We start from the raw sequence: 16,110 nt of genomic DNA, 5'->3' as shown, positions 1-16,110 counted from the left end.
AGCATCCCATGTTGGATCGGCCTGGTGAAATATCGGGCTGGGGTGCACCATGGTCACACTAACCACAGATTTTATTATTACTTAAACAATGCTACATACTTGAATAAACGACACAAGCATAGACGGTAAAACCTGCAAGATACATGAAACATTCCAAATTTCTACAGTTGTGACAAAAACACAAATATTCTGCAGAGATTTGGAGGAAAATAGTAAGGTAACAATGGGAAGGTGGTGCCATACATGAGCACATTACTGCACCTAGTATGACACCGCTGCACAGGGATGTGCATGAGCTCGATAACACTAAATATTTCAGAAATCCAAGATTCATTATTTCCCAGTTTAAACAAACCTCCGATGGTGCAATAAAATATTTGCATACATTCACTAAAGGACATGCTCTATAATGATGTGACAATACTTACGGATATCATCTTCGTGATACATGACGGAATGAAATGGAACGGCTTTGCCTTTGAAATATCTTTCTGCTGGCTCCACATAAAACGTGCCTTGCGGGGTCTTAATGAATCCTTCAAATCTACCATTCAGCAGAGATCCATGAGACAACGTCCCGTGCTCACCTGTTAACACAATACAGTGCAAAGTAAGCAACATAGAAAAGAGAGAAAAGACAGAACGAACAATAAACAGATCAAAGAGGAGACTGAACGACACCAATAAAGAGATGAAAGTATCCGGGAGGAGCAAACAAGTATCAGGACACATTTACATGGGGCACATTTGCACCAAGAAGGAATCCATGAAGCAAAGCATGCACCAAGACCTTTAATGTCCCACGGCGTTAATATCAGGAGCCGGAGTTCTAGGACAAGCATTATTGCCAAAAGTTCACTTCAACATTGAGGAAACCGATAGATATGTGGGCATGATTCCGGCCTACATGGCATGTAACGGGTGAGACCGGCATTTGGCTGCGGCAATCAGGAGTGATGTACAGCACTAGACATGCTGCAAGCAGGGCGGGAAGTGCGGGAGACATTTTGGGGTAAAGTCACATGTAGGACCGTAATTACTTGCAGAAATTAGTGGTTTTTGTTGGGGTGGATCGTTTACACACTATGTTGCAGCGACTGTGCAATTTTTGGCCACACAAAGCGCCTCGACCAAAACTACAAGCAGAGGGCAGGAGGTGAAGGCGGAATACACTGGACACGCTACATGCGGCACATACACAGAATAGAAATGCAGAGGGGAGGATTTATAGAAAGTAAAAGTGGCATTTTTCTGATGTCCTAATGTCATATTTTATGGCATGCTGTTGGGCAGATCTAGACACTTGGGAAAGTGGGTATGATGAGCTGGGCAAGAAATGCAGATTTATTAATGGAGACCTTAATTAAATTAAAGGAAAAAAAGCCCTCAATTCTCATTCCAACTCAGGGTGTAGAAAGTAGAAAAACAGAGACATCCAGAAGTGTTATTGTTAGGCTATGTGCCTTGTTGCAGAATCTTTGCAGACTTTTCCTGATAAAAACGGACTCCTTTCGAAGGAAATCCGCTCACGTTTTTTTCCGGAGCGTCCCAATACAATTATATAGCGGCAAAACCGCTGAAATTCAGCAAAAGTAATGAACATGCTGCGCTTTTTTCCACAATGCATTTTTTTTTTCTTAAAAAATGCAGCATGGGCACAACAATGTGGAATTCCATTAAAAATAATGGGATGCGTTTAGTAAGAGTTTAAGTGTTTTGACAGTGAAAAAATGCGGAAAATTCGCGAAAAAAAAATGCAACATACGCACATAGCCTTAAAGTTGTGACAAAATTATGAAACCATGTACAGCACTAGGATGTCCATTTTGCTTGTGGTTGCGTTGTCTTCGTTTACACTGAATTTATTAAGTATTTCTCCAACAGTATTTATAACTATGCAGCTAATTGTATGGACTCATCTACAAAACCACTGCTGATAAATACAGCTGCATAGGATAGAATACAAAAGAACGAGAGTTGATCTTTGTGGGAAAAGTCAGGAGGGATGTGACATGTGAGGCTATCCTTTAGTCAGCCAGGAGGGATGGGACAGGTGAGGCCATCCTATAGTCAGGAGGGATGTGACAGGTGAGGCCATCCTATAGTCAGGAGGGATGTGACAGGTGAGGCCATCCTATAGGCAGGAGGAACGTGACAGGTGAGGCCATCCTATAGAATGTGACAGGTGAGGCCATCCTATAGTCAGGAGGGATGTGACAGGTGAGGCCATCCTATAGTCAGGAGGGATGTGACAGGTGAGGCCATCCTATAGTCAGGAGGGTTGTGACAGGTGAGGCCATCCTATAGTCAGGAGGGATGTGACAGGTGAGGCCATCCTATAGGCAGGAGGGATGTGACAGGTGAGGCCATCCTATAGGCAGGAGGGATGTGACAGGTGAGGCCATCCTATAGGCAGGAGAAACGTGACAGGTGAGGCCATCCTATAGAATGTGACAGGTGAGGCCATCCTATAGTCAGGAGGAATGTGACAGGTGAGGCCATCCTATAGTCAGGAGGGATGTGACAGGTGAGGCCATCCTATAGTCAGGAGGGATGTGACAGGTGAGGCCATCCTATAGTCAGGAGGGATGTGACAGGTGAGGCCATCCTATAGTCAGGAGGGATGTGACAGGTGAGGCCATCCTATAGGCAGGAGGAACGTGACAGGTGAGGCCATCCTATAGGCAGGAGGAACGTGACAGGTGAGGCCATCCTATAGGCAGGAGGAACGTGACAGGTGAGGCCATCCTATAGAATGTGACAGGTGAGGCCATCCTATAGAATGTGACAGGTGAGGCCATCCTATAGTCAGGAGGGATGTGACAGGTGAGGCCATCCTATAGTCAGGAGGGATGTGACAGGTGAGGCCATCCTATAGTCAGGAGGAACGTGACAGGTGAGGCCATCCTATAGAATGTGACAGGTGAGGCCATCCTATAGAATGTGACAGGTGAGGCCATCCTATAGTCAGGAGGGATGTGACAGGTGAGGCCATCCTATAGTCAGGAGGGATGTGACAGGTGAGGCCATCCTATAGTCAGGAGGAACGTGACAGGTGAGGCCATCCTATAGTCAGGAGGAACGTGACAGGTGAGGCCATCCTATAGTCAGGAGGAACGTGACAGGTGAGGCCATCCTATAGACTGCAGGAAGTCACAGACTGACCTGTGTATACAGTGAATGTACATATTCACATCACAAAGCGGTTTATAATGAAATCCTCAAAACGTGATCCTGTGATGGGACGTAGATTCGGGGAACTAGCCTGAATGCCGTATGTGGGGGAGTTACCTGTAAAATGGGGCTATTACCATGTGCTTCATGTGGTTATTGCTTTCTTCCAGATCAAAATGTTAATTAATAGGTTGACTTATGTTTTCTTTTCAACCTTAAGGCTATATTCACACTTAGCGGTTTTTACCGCGGAACCGCCGCGATTTTGATGCTGCGGGTCCGCAGCAGTTTCCATAGCGTTTACAGTAACATGTAAACCCTATGGAAACCGCAAACCGCTGTGCACATGCTGCGGGAAAAACCGCGCGGGAACGCAGCGGTTTACAACCCGCAGCATGTCACTTCTTTGTGCAGAATCGCTGCGATTCTGCACCCATAGGAATACATTGAACCGCTTACTTCCCGCATGGGGCTGTGCCCACGTTGCGGGAAGTAAGCGGATAATGTGCGGGTGGTACCCGGGGTGGAGGAGAGGAGACTCTCCTCCAGGCCCTGGGAACCATATTTGGGGTTAAAAAATAAAAAATCTGGTTATACTCACCCTCTGATGTCCGGAGCTCCTGGGCGCTGCACGCGGCCGTCCGTTCAGAGTTGCTGTGCGACCAGGACCTGCGGTGACGTCGCGGTCACATGACCGTGACGTCACGAAGGGTCCTTCTCCCACAGCATCTTAGGAACCGGACCGCCGGGTGCAGCGCCCAGGAGATCCGGACATCAGAGGGTGAGTATAACCAATTTTTATTATTTTTAACATTACTATCGATGCTGCATATTGCTGCATATGCAGCATCAATAGTATAGGCGGAAACCCGCAGCGGAAAACGCGGAACAAACCGCGATAAATCTGCAGGGAGAACCGCAGTTGTTTTGCCCTGCAGATTTATCAAATCCGCTGCGGGAGAACCCGCAGGGACCCGACGCAAGGTGTGAACATAGCCTAAAGCCATGAAACTATGAAATCCACAAATGTAACTGATAGAAATTAGCAGGTAAGTGATATAGCAGAATGAGCTCCACAACGGCTGCTGCTCTAGTGCTGCCTTTCTGCCAGGGCTCCTGTTCCTCCAACACAAGGCTGCAGCGGGGTGACGCTACAACTGCAGGACGTGACCACTGCAACCAATCACTGGGCTCAGCAATGATGCCAATTTAGTAAGAATAAGACTTCTGAGCCCAGTGACTGGCTGCAGTGGTCATGTGCTATAGTTGTCATGGCAATGCTGCAGCCTGCCAACATGCACTGGAGCTTCACTGAATGAATATTAAACAGGGCACTTCAGGAATCTTTGTGTGTCGCCCGCTCTGGCGCTTTGGGCCCCGCATACGGCATACTACAACGGATTACTCAGATTGCAGCACAAAGAACATACCACATTAAAGGAAACATGTCACGTTGTACATGTGGTCCGATCTGTGACTCCTGACAGATGTTAAACCAAGGACCCCACATCTGAAGAGCAGGCCTAACCACTGAGCCACCGTGCTGCCCACATTGCCATCAGTACTTACCAAACAGCTGCCCAGTGTATATGTGAGAGGTATCATACGGTAACGCTTCTCCTCCCATTTCTATCTTGAAATCAGGAGAAAATAGAGACATATCCCTCTTCATCCGAAGATTAAACTGTCTGCAAAACAGAAAGGAAAAAGAAAAGAGTTTAGTAACTACAGTATTGTGTACACCACTATATGGGCACAGAGGCCTCTATGTACAACTACTGCCTCCAGCGCATCACAAGTGCAGTCTGCCGGAAATTACTAGTGTTATTACAATGAAAGATCAAGACCCGGATTCCAGTGATGTGTCCCCTTACTGGGCTGCTTGAGATTAGAGATATTATATATACAATTATATATATATATATATATATATATATATATATATATATATATATATATATATATATATATATATATATACACACACACACACACACACACACACACACACACACTAGATGGTGGCCCGATTCTAACACATTGGGTATTCTAGAATATGGATGTCCACGTAGTATATTGCCCAGCCACGTAGTATATTGCCCAGCCACGTAGTATATTGCCCAGCCACGTAGTATATTGCCCAGTCATGTAGTATATTACCCAGCCACGTAGTTTATTGCACAGCGACGTAGTTTATTGCACAGCGACGTAGTACATTGCACAGCGACGTAGTACATTGCACAGCGACGTAGTATATTGCACAGCGACGTAGTACATTGCACAGCGACGTAATATATTGCACAGCGACGTAGAATACAGCACAGTCACGTAGTATATTGGCCAGTCACGTAGTATTATTGCCCAGCCACGTATGTAACAGGTTAAAAAAGACTTAAAATAAAAAATAAACATATACTCACCTTCTGAGGGGCCCCTTGTAGTCCTGGCGCCTGTGTGCGGTGCATGCGGCAGCTTCCGGTCCCAGGGTTGGTATGAGCACAGGACCTGTGATGACGTCGCGGTCACATGACCGTGACATGGCAGGTCCTTCTCGCATAGCATCCTTAGCACCGGAGCCTGCCACTTGCACTGTCAAGGACAGGATGCCACGTCGGAGGGTGAGAATCACTTTTTTTTTTTTATTATTATTTGTAACATTAGATCTTTTTACTATTGATGCTGCATAGGCAGCATCAATAGTAAAAAGTTGGTCACACAGGGTTAACAGCAGCGTTAATGGAGTGCGTTACACCGCGGCATAACACGGTACATTAACGCTGCCATTAACCCTGTGTGAGGGCTGACCGGAGGGGAGTATGGAGCGGGCACTGACTGCAGGGAGGAAGGAGCGGCCATGTTGCCGCCGGACTGTGCCCGTCGCTGATTGGTCGTGGGAATGGTCGTAAGCGTTTTGCCACAACCAATCAGCGACTTGGATTTCCATGACAGACAGAGGCCGCGACCAATGAATATCCGTGACAGAAAGAAAGACAGACAGACAGACGGAAGTGACCCTTAGACAATCATATAGTAGATAGATAGATTATAGAGGACAACCTGGCCTGCTGCTAGGCAGCCGAAAGATGCCCCCACCACTGATTGGCAGCTTTCTGCCTATGCACAGTGTACACAGAAAGCGGCTCATCAGTGGTGTGGGCGGGTTAGACAGAACTCAGATATCAGAGAACTAGAAGATCTGCAGCAGATAAAACACAAATTATTAAAACTGCAGCAGCTAGTAAGTGATATATCGCTAGAATGAGGGTCTCTACCCCTACAGCAAGCTGCTCCCAGATGGGTAGTAAAAACCCGGTGACAGATTCCCTTTAAACACTTCCTACTGCTGGATACCACGTGAACAAAAGACACTATTCTACCACAACAACTTGGAACAGTTTACCAATATATTAATGTAGTTATCAATTACTAATAATTTCCTATTTTGAGCTCCATGTTGCTGTTGCTCCACTCCAATGGGGATAGAAGTGCACCGTTCTGCGGATCTATGGTGGTCCCGGGCGTCGGACCCCCACTGATCTACCAGTTATCTATCCTGTGCATAGGCAATAATGGATAAAGAGGTTTTCCAGTGAAAAGACGTGCAGTAGAAATCTGTAGTGTCATATGAAATCTGCTGCGCACAGCTTTGTAGTCTTACGTTACCTGTAGGCAAAAATGTGTGAGAATTTATCAGCATCTCGGCCACATTCCTGAAAACAAGGACAATTATCATGCAGATTGTTTATCACACGGCTATTTGTGCGTCGGCGTGGGCCAGGGACACTGGTAGCCTGCAGCTGCTTATTAGCCGGTGTGCGGAGGGAGTATATCTAATGCTTATTGAAATGCAGAAGAAAAGAAAAAGTACAAGATTGGACGAGTTATTTACTCCACAAAGACAAGGTTTCTTTTTAGCATTTTAAACAGGAAACACCGTCTGAGGCCGACTATTGTCTGATTGTGACTCCTTAGTCTGGGTTTAAAGGGAACAGTCACTCCATTCAGGTTGCCCAAACTGCGGGGCGGCAGGAATCAGAGCCTGCACCACCGCAGCCAGGCACAGTGACCTTTTACATGCTCCGGTGTTTCAGAACAACAGCTTTATGGGCCGACATTGGACTAGAGGAATAAACGGGACTACTCCGGCGCCGCTCAGGGACAGCTTCCCCTCGCACGGCTTTACTAGATAGAGACCGGTCAGGCACATTGGGGGGACGTCGGCCAGGGACTACATGGAGAGATGAGACTAGTGTCGCTGACCCCGGATCTTCAAACGATGGAGTAACAATATGATGAATCGGGACCAGTTTTCTGCAGTAATTTGCTCTTTGCGGTTTTTGTATTTGTACTTCATTCTATATACCATTTGTGACGCTTTTTAAGTAGTCTGCCTTTAAGTTGATGTTTTAGGCAGATTCATGAAATGCAGCTTTTACCAAATGGCACTTTTTTGGGCGCTAGTGTGCCTGCCGTTATTAAGGTTTATGACAAAGTTTTCAATTTAGCACATTTTTTGACAAATATGAGTTATTAATTTTTTTTTTTTTTAAAGGATTTGCTTTTGGCACTAAAAGACGCAAACAAAAAACAGTTTAACACAAAAATAAATAGTATTTCTATTTTGCACCAAATTTATGAACCACATGCGCCAGTTTGAAGACTTTGGCACAAAAACGGTCAGAGAATGACACAAGCCAAATGAAAAAAATAAAGAAAAGAAGAAAAAAGGAACTTCAATAAATTGTAAAAGATGAATTGAGGTTTGCGTTTTCTTTTAAACCTGGCTGCAAATCAGGAATGGACTGACAGGTTCCCTCCATCTCTGACCCTTATGGTACAGCACAATGAATTAACCTGACCTGCCATTTCAACCTTTAGGAACATTTGGCTGGAGAAAATTATCAAGCCATTGATTTAGCAGACTGACATGGAGTCATCATCTCAGAAAGAAAATGTCAGCTACATTTGAAGCTTCCTTCCATGATCCTTCTTTATTGAAAGAACATTCTCAATTGCTCATCCTTCTATATATCCAGTATGGAAAATAAGTATTTGATACACTGCTAATTTTGCAAGTTTTCCCACCTACAAAGAATGTAGAAGTCTGTACATTTTTATCGTAGGTACACTTCACCTGTGAAAGACAGAATCTTAAGGTTATGTGCACACGTTTGCCCGTGCAATTTTCCAAACCAGAGAGGGAAAGCCAGCGACTGAGGGCCTATGTTTATAGCATGGAGAGCGGGTAATACCCATGGATCTTCCCAGGCTAATAATATCAGCTCACAGCTGTATATTTAGCCTTTACTGGTTATTAAAGAAGGGGAGCCCCCCCAAAAAATGACATGGGGTCCCTCTATAAATGCTATACAGACAGCTGCAGGCTGATATTAATAGCCTAGGAAGGGGCCATGAATATTGCCCCCTCGACTGCAAACACCAGCTCTCAGCCGCCCCAGAAATGGTGCTTCCCTAAGATGGAGGAGTGGCACAGGGGAGCGTGGTCACAGGGGTTGTTCGGTGGTACAGGCTGCTGCGGTGGCCTTCGGTAAATTCCTTCCCAGGCTGGGGCAGCTTTGGTGCTGTGGGGTTCCCGATGGTTCCGCTGGTATTTTGCGACAGGTTCGGCGGTGACGTTCTGTGCTGTGTTGGGGCTCTGCCAGCATTTTGTGAAAGCCAGGAAGCCCCCCGCAGATCTAGTGCTGCGATGCGGTGGCCACCAGGAAAATGGCCGCAGGGGGCGGTGCATGCTCAGATTCAGATCTCGGCACCGAGATCTCAATCTGAGCACACGCCGCCCCGGCAGCCATTTTCCCATAGGAACCGCACCGCAACAATGGATCTGCGGGGCCTCCTGGCTTTCACGAAATGCCGGCAGATCCCCACCGCACCACAGCACACCACCGTCACACCACAGAGCAAGACTGCCACACCACAGAGCACGACCGCCACACCAGCCTGGGAAGGGAGGCTGCATCAAGGTGCAGCGTCTGACCGCCGCCACAGTATTTTGTAAGTACACTGCTCAAAAATAAATAAATAAAGGGAACACTTAAACAACAGAATATAACTCCGAGTAAATCTAACTTCTGTGAAATCAAACTGTCCACTTAGGAAGCAACACTGTTTGACAATCAATTTCACATACTGTCATGGAAGAAATATATCTTGGTACCGTGTTAGCCAGTCTCGAAAGCTTGCAATTTGTTACCATCTTTTCAGTTAGCCATTAAAAGGTATCAACCACTGAGGACTCTCAATTCTAAATATTTTTCGCACATACTGTCATGCAAATGGAATAGACAACAGATGGAAATTATTGGCAATTATCAAGACACACTCAAAGGAGTGGTTCTGCAGGTGGGGACCACAGACCACATCTCACTACCAATGCTTTCTGGCTGATGTTTTGTTCACTTTTGAATGTTGGTTGTGCTTTCACACTTGTGGTAGCATAAGACGGACGCTACAACCCACACAAGTGGATCAGGTAGTGCAGCTCATCCAGGATGCCACATCAATGCGTGCTGTGGCAAAAAGATTTGCTGTGTCTTGTCAATGCAGTGTCAAAAAGCTGGAGGTGCTACCAGGAGACAGGCCAGTACACCAGGAGATGTGGAGAGGGCAGTAGGAGGTTAACAACCCAGCAGCAGGACCGCTACTTCAGCCTTTGTGCAAGGAGGAACAGGAGGAGCACTGCCAGAGCCCTACAAAATGACCTCCAGCAGGCCACAAATGTGCATGTGTCTGCACAAATGGTTAGAAACCGAACACATGAGGATGGTCTGTGAGCCTGACGTCCACAGATGGGGCTTGTGCTCACAGCCCAACACGGTGCAGGAATCTTGGCATTTGCCACAGAACACCAGAACTGGCAAAATCACCACTGGCGCCCTGTGCTCTTCACAGATGAAAGCACATGAAAGCACATGTGACAGACGTGACAAAGTCTGGAGACGCCGTGGAGAGTGATCTGCAGCCTGCAACATCCTTCAGCATGACCGGTTTGGCAGTGAGTCAGTAATGGTGTGGGGCAGCATTCTTTGGAGGGCCGCATAGCCCTCCAAGAGCTCACCAGAGGTAGCCCGACTGCCATTAGGTACCGAGATGAGATCCTCAGACCCCTTGTGAGACCATACGCTGGTGTGGTTGGCCCTGGGTTCCTCCTAATGCAGGACAATGCCAGACCTCATGTGGCTGGAGTGTGTCAGCAGTTCCTGGAAGATGAAGGCATTGGAGCTATTGACTGGCCCGTCAATTCCCCAGACCTGAATCCGATTGAACACATATAATACATCATGTCTCGCACCATCCACCGACGTCTCGTTGCACCACAGAGTGTCCAGGAGTTGGCAGATGCTTTAGTCCAGGTCTGGGTCAGGAGACCATCCGCTGCCTCATCAGGAGCATGCCCAGGCGTTGTAGGGAGGTGTAGGTTGTAGGGAGGTCATACAGGCACGTGGAGGCCACACACATTACTGAGCATCATTTCCTTGTCTTAAGGCATTTTCACTGAAGTTGAATCAGCCTGCAAGTTCATTTTCCACTTTGATTTTGAGCATCATTCCAACTCCAGACGTCCGTGGGATATTAGTTGTGATTTACGTTGATAATTTTTATGTTTTATTGTTCTCAATACATTCAACTTTGTAATGAATAAAGATTTACAACTGGAATATTTCATTCAGTGATATCTAGGATGTGGGATTTTAGGTGTTCCCTTTATTTTTTTTGTGCAGTGTATATTCCGACTATAAGACACACCCCTAATTCCCTCAAAAAAAATTTGCGAAAAAAGTGCGTCTTATAGTCCAAAAAATATGGTACTTATTTCATGCAATAAAATGCAATTTAATTATTTAAAAATCATACAATGTGATTTTCTGGGTGTTACTTTTAGATTCGGTCTCTCACAGCTGAAGTGCGCCTACAATAAAAATGACAGACCTCGATACTTTGTAGGTGGGAAAACTTGCAAAATCAGCAGTGTATCAAATACTTATTTTGCCCACTGTATGGTCAAGTTGAATGACATGAAAGATCGATATTGACTAACATGCACTATTATATCAAAGAAAAGACCATTGACTAGTCAATCGTTTGTTCAGTTATTAACCTATGTCTGTCTAATGTGCATGACTGCCATCTAGTATGAAAGGAACAACATATTTCAGCTCTTTATGCTCATTTGATTAATAACGCCTTGTGGAGTATAACCTTTAGCACTACCCCAAATTATCTAAACTGGAGTCTCAGACATGTCGTATCTGGCATTGCGGCTTATTTAATAAACCAAAAGTGAACTGACTCCTCTGTAACAATACCAATCGCTAACGCAGCACAAATACCTTGGGCAAGCAACAAAGCGTAGCCTCTAGCCCTTACAGATGTTCCATTAACATGCTAATTCACTGTACAGGCCCTGGGGAGATGGAGGAAGAGATACTAGAAGACTGATATAAATGGCTTTCAATTAATTTGGCTTTTATGTTAATTCACAACATTCCAATAAGGAATAATTAACGCCAGAAGAGTCCGGTGACTATGGTCATGTCTTCTGCACCATGGCGGCTGCCAGAATTCGCTTTTTGGAGAAGTGACAGTTAAATGTAGACTCCAGGCCGATCCGACTAAGTGATCTCTGTAATAAACAGGCATGCATTCAGACAATTATTAAGCCTTCCGTAAGCACTCAAATATAGACATGGAAGCTAGAATTACAGAGCGCCTTTCAACCGGAAGGAACAAGGAGCTGGAGGAATTGAGGAGCCCGAGTCTTGTTTTCGGCGCGATCCCTCTCGTGTCCTGCCGTTCCAGATTACAGTTCCAAAGCTCCAAGGTACGGCGCACCGCCCCGCAAAAGCCCTCTTCACAGCGGGGGTAGATTTCACAATCTACAGCCCAGCAGAAAGAGCAACACTCGCTCCTGCCATCTCCTCCCAGCAGCACGGCATCCATCATATTTATAGCGGTGCGACGCCGGGATGAAAACACGTACAAATAGGTTCAGGCCAAACATTATTTAGGAGACTGGTCAATAAAAACGCTTTCACAATTACCTTTGGACATTCCATTAAAAAAAAAAAATTATAATTGAAAACGTGCTGTAAGTAATTTCTCTTCTATGGAAACAGATTTAAATGGGGGGAAAAAAAATGGGAAAGGAAGAGCCATGTTCTCAGAAGCAAGTTATCAATTGGAAAACGTCCTTCATAGACCTCATACGTCGGTTTTCTATAGCTGGTGATCAGAGCCGTGGTAAAGACCAGCACCGGGCATCTTTATATCATCATCAAGGGAGCAAAACCGCTGACTGTGTATGAACAGGGCTCTATCCAGGACGGTCATTGGGCCTTTATATAATGATGTATGGCCTTCTATTCGGGGACCCTGCAGATATGACTGGACCCTCTTCAAAACGCTGATTAAACAAGAGTCACAGAGCAGATTTCTTCACCGCAGATATCATTTTATGTCCGTATAACAGCACCAATATGGCCTGTACTTTACAATCCTGCTGACGTCTTCCATTTTACTCTGCTTTCATAAAAAAGCATAAAAGCCATCCCATCATGACAAGGTGGAAGCATGAAAGCCACGACTAAGCTCTTACATAGCATATCGGATGATGTCTACGTTAAGCATATATGTTGGGAAAAGCATTGGACTTAAAGGAATAAAATGCCTTTATTCCATCTTGCGAAAAAGTCAAATTCTGCGCTTGGTGTTGAGCTGCAATAGACAACACCATTAGAAACATGAGCCCAGATTGATCAAAGTGATTATGGCAAAATTCTGGCAGAAATCACTTAACATTTTTAAATTTGCAACTTTTGCCATTTTTTCCTCTTCACGTTGCGCCCATATGACGCCATAACCCATCTAATCCATGATGATCATTGGCATATCTTAAGCATATCTTACTCCAGTAAGATTTCTGGTTTGACGCACAAGCTACTTTTTAGACGCCCTTCGTGTCCCTCTAAATAAATCAGGCACCGCGGACTCCAAGCCACCCCTTCATCAACACCAGCGTGAACAATAAAGCTGTTATAGAGGAATCAGGGTCAAAGTGTTCACAGGAAAGTCTTTCTATAGGTCATTCCTTTATCTTTTAAAGGACAGTATGCTTATTCAATCACACTGGGGGGCACTTTGAAACTATGGGACAAATAAATTTTTTGGTCCTCAAAAGGGTTAAAGAGGATCCGATACTTACTAAAAAAATGTAGTTACGTACTTTGTAAACATCCCTGAGGTCTCTTGATTCTGCAGCTCATTTCCATTTTCAGCTACATCACTCCGGGATAGAGATATTCACATTTGTAGCTTTTAGAGCATAATATGTGAAATCTCTGCTCGCAGTTTAACTCGACGTTCAGTTTTCCCCGGGGATGTGCATTTCCCCCCACATCTCTTCAAGACAATGCCAATCACAGCTCAGCAGCATCAGAGACTGATAAATCCGCTGTTGATCTCCGGAAAGTAGTGATTTAAGTGCACACTCCCAGAGAAGATTATGAAGAAACGTCCAGTTCAACTGCAAGCAAAGATTTCACATATTGAGCTCCAAGGGAAACACGTGAATATTTCTGCAATAGTGCATCGCAACGCAATGCAGAAAAGAGTGGAAGAATCAGGGGAGCTCAGGGAATTTTACTAAATATAGGACTCAATTTTTACACCAAGTGACATGTCCTCATTGGCAACTACAGTCAGGAAATGCCATTGAAAAACATTTTGTGTGTCATGTCTTCAGTAAAACCTTCTCTCCTTAGGCTTCTTTCACACTAGCGTCGGGCCGAGGTTACCGACGCTAGCGTTGCCTCTGCCGCACAACGGGTGCAGCGGATGCTGCTTTTCAGCGCATCCGCTGCCCCATTGTGAGGTGCGGGGAGGTGGGGGAGGAGTTCCGGCCGCGCATGCGCGGTCGGAAAAGACGGTCCGTCGGCTGCAAAAAATGTTACATGGAACGTTTTTGCGGCCGACGGTCGGCCGAAAAACGGCGCAACCGTCGCGCGACGGTTGCGACGTGTGGCAATCCGTTGCAATGCGTCGCGTAATGTTAGTCAATGGAGAAAAAACGCATCCTGCAAACACTTTTGAAGGATGCGTTTTTTTCTGCAAAACGACGCATTGTGACGGATTGCAGTTAACGCTAGTGTGAAAGTAGCCTTAGGATCAGAATGTTTTCACTACAATTACTATTACACAAACATTTAAATAGCATATTTATATAAGAATGGTCACCACTATGTAATTTTGGGACAACCACCACGACTGATATTACATACATGGGATAATCCCTTGGCTTCCTATTAGCTATGGATAATTGAACCTTTAAGTGGGCAATTCTTAAGCATCTAGAATAAGAATAGATTTTTACTAAATATCTTCAAACATATGCAAAACATTACTGCCATTAACATCAAATAGCGGCACTTAAGTGAGAGACAGTTTTAATTTGAATGTAATTGTACAGTGTTTCTTCAGAAATCTCATTTACCCAAGCCTTTCCTGGTGGAATTGGTAAAATCACAGGGTTGCCTGCAGGAAAACAACTTCATTTTATGTACGTGTAGAGCCATTCCCCAGAGCCTTGTCATGCAGGCTCCCTCTAGAATTGCCACTGGTGAATACATTTTATCATCTAGTGTTTTTTTTCTAGGTTACTTTCTAGAGACAAATACAAAAAAAAAACCTTCATCCTAAGATATCCAACATTAACTCATTAAAGGCCAGATTAATGATAATTTAGACATTTTTGCATGTTTTTCCCCTACTTATCAAAGCATAAAGATAGTTTACTGGATGGACAAAGAAAAACACACCAACTAATAATCGCAAGCACTGATTTTGTCCCAAAAGCGGATATCCAGCCTGCTGTGGAAAATTGCAGAACTCTTGAGAAACAAAGGTTAAAAAGATGAAATATGGAGGCTATGTGCACACGTAGAATGGATTTCTCCGCAGCGGATTTGATAAATCTGCAGGGCAAAAATGCTGCGTTTCAGCTGCAGATTTATTGCGGATTTTCTGCGGATTTCACTGTGGTTTTACAACTGCGATTTTCTATTGGAGCAGTTGTAAAACCACTGCAGAATCTGCAGAAGGAAGTGACATGCTGCGGAATGTAAACCGCTGCGTTTCCGCACGTTTTTTTCCGCAGCATGTGTACAGCGATTTTTGTTTCCCATAGGGTTACATTGTACTGTAAACTCATGGGAAAGTGCTGCGGATCCGCAGCTGCGTGTGCACATACCCTTAGTCTTTGCAGTGCATATTATCAAGTGGTGCTAGAGTGCTCAGATCCCCTTAACTGAATTGGGCAGGGGTGCGGGAAGCGTGGGGGAAAAAGGTGGGGAGAGGGTTTGTAAGAGGAGGGGGGGTTTGTAAGAGGAGGGGGGGGAGAGGGTTTGGAAGAGGAGGGGGAGAGGGTTTGGAAGAGGAGGGGGGAGAGGGTTTGGAAGAGGAGGGGGGAGAGGGTTTGGAAGAGGAGGGGGGAGAGGGTTTGGAAGAGGAGGGGGGAGAGGGTTTGGAAGAGGAGGGGGGAGAGGGTTTGGAAGAGGAGGGGGGAGAGGGTTTGGAAGAGGAGGGGGGAGAGGGTTTGGAAGAGGAGGGGGGAGAGGGTTTGGAAGAGGAGGGGGGAGAGGGTTTGGAAGAGGAGGGGGGAGAGGGTTTGGAAGAGGAGGGGGAGAGGGTTTGGAAGAGGAGGGGGAGAGGGTTTGGAAGAGGAGGGGGGAGAGGGTTTGGAAGAGGAGGGGGGAGAGGGTTTGGAAGAGGAGGGGGAGAGGGTTTGGAAGAGGAGGGGGAGAGGGTTTGGAAGAGGAGGGGGGAGAGGGTTTGGAAGAGGAGGGGGGAGAGGGTTTGGAAGAGGAGGGGGGAGAGGGTTTGGAAGAGGAGGGGGGAGAGGGTTTGGAAGAGGAGGGGGAGAGG

The 16,110-nt window shown here is 45.7% G+C and overlaps 1 protein-coding gene across 1 annotated transcript in view; it reads right to left on the bottom strand.

Moving 5' to 3' along the window:
- Positions 1-16,110, bottom strand: part of ADAM10 (ADAM metallopeptidase domain 10) — a 230,493-nt gene that overhangs the window by 80,327 nt on the left and 134,056 nt on the right. The window contains exons 3-4 of the mRNA XM_069765914.1: positions 4,744-4,862; positions 429-587 (exon numbers count right to left, since the gene is read on the bottom strand). Of these exons, the coding sequence (XP_069622015.1) occupies positions 429-587; positions 4,744-4,862 (278 nt within the window). The remainder of the gene's footprint in view (positions 1-428; positions 588-4,743; positions 4,863-16,110) is intronic.

Source organism: Ranitomeya imitator, chromosome 4, assembly GCF_032444005.1.
Source record: "Ranitomeya imitator isolate aRanImi1 chromosome 4, aRanImi1.pri, whole genome shotgun sequence".
Lineage (NCBI taxonomy): Eukaryota > Metazoa > Chordata > Amphibia > Anura > Dendrobatidae > Ranitomeya > Ranitomeya imitator.
Note: the sequence above shows the minus strand (reverse complement) of the source record. Positions and strands in the feature narration are given on the sequence as shown.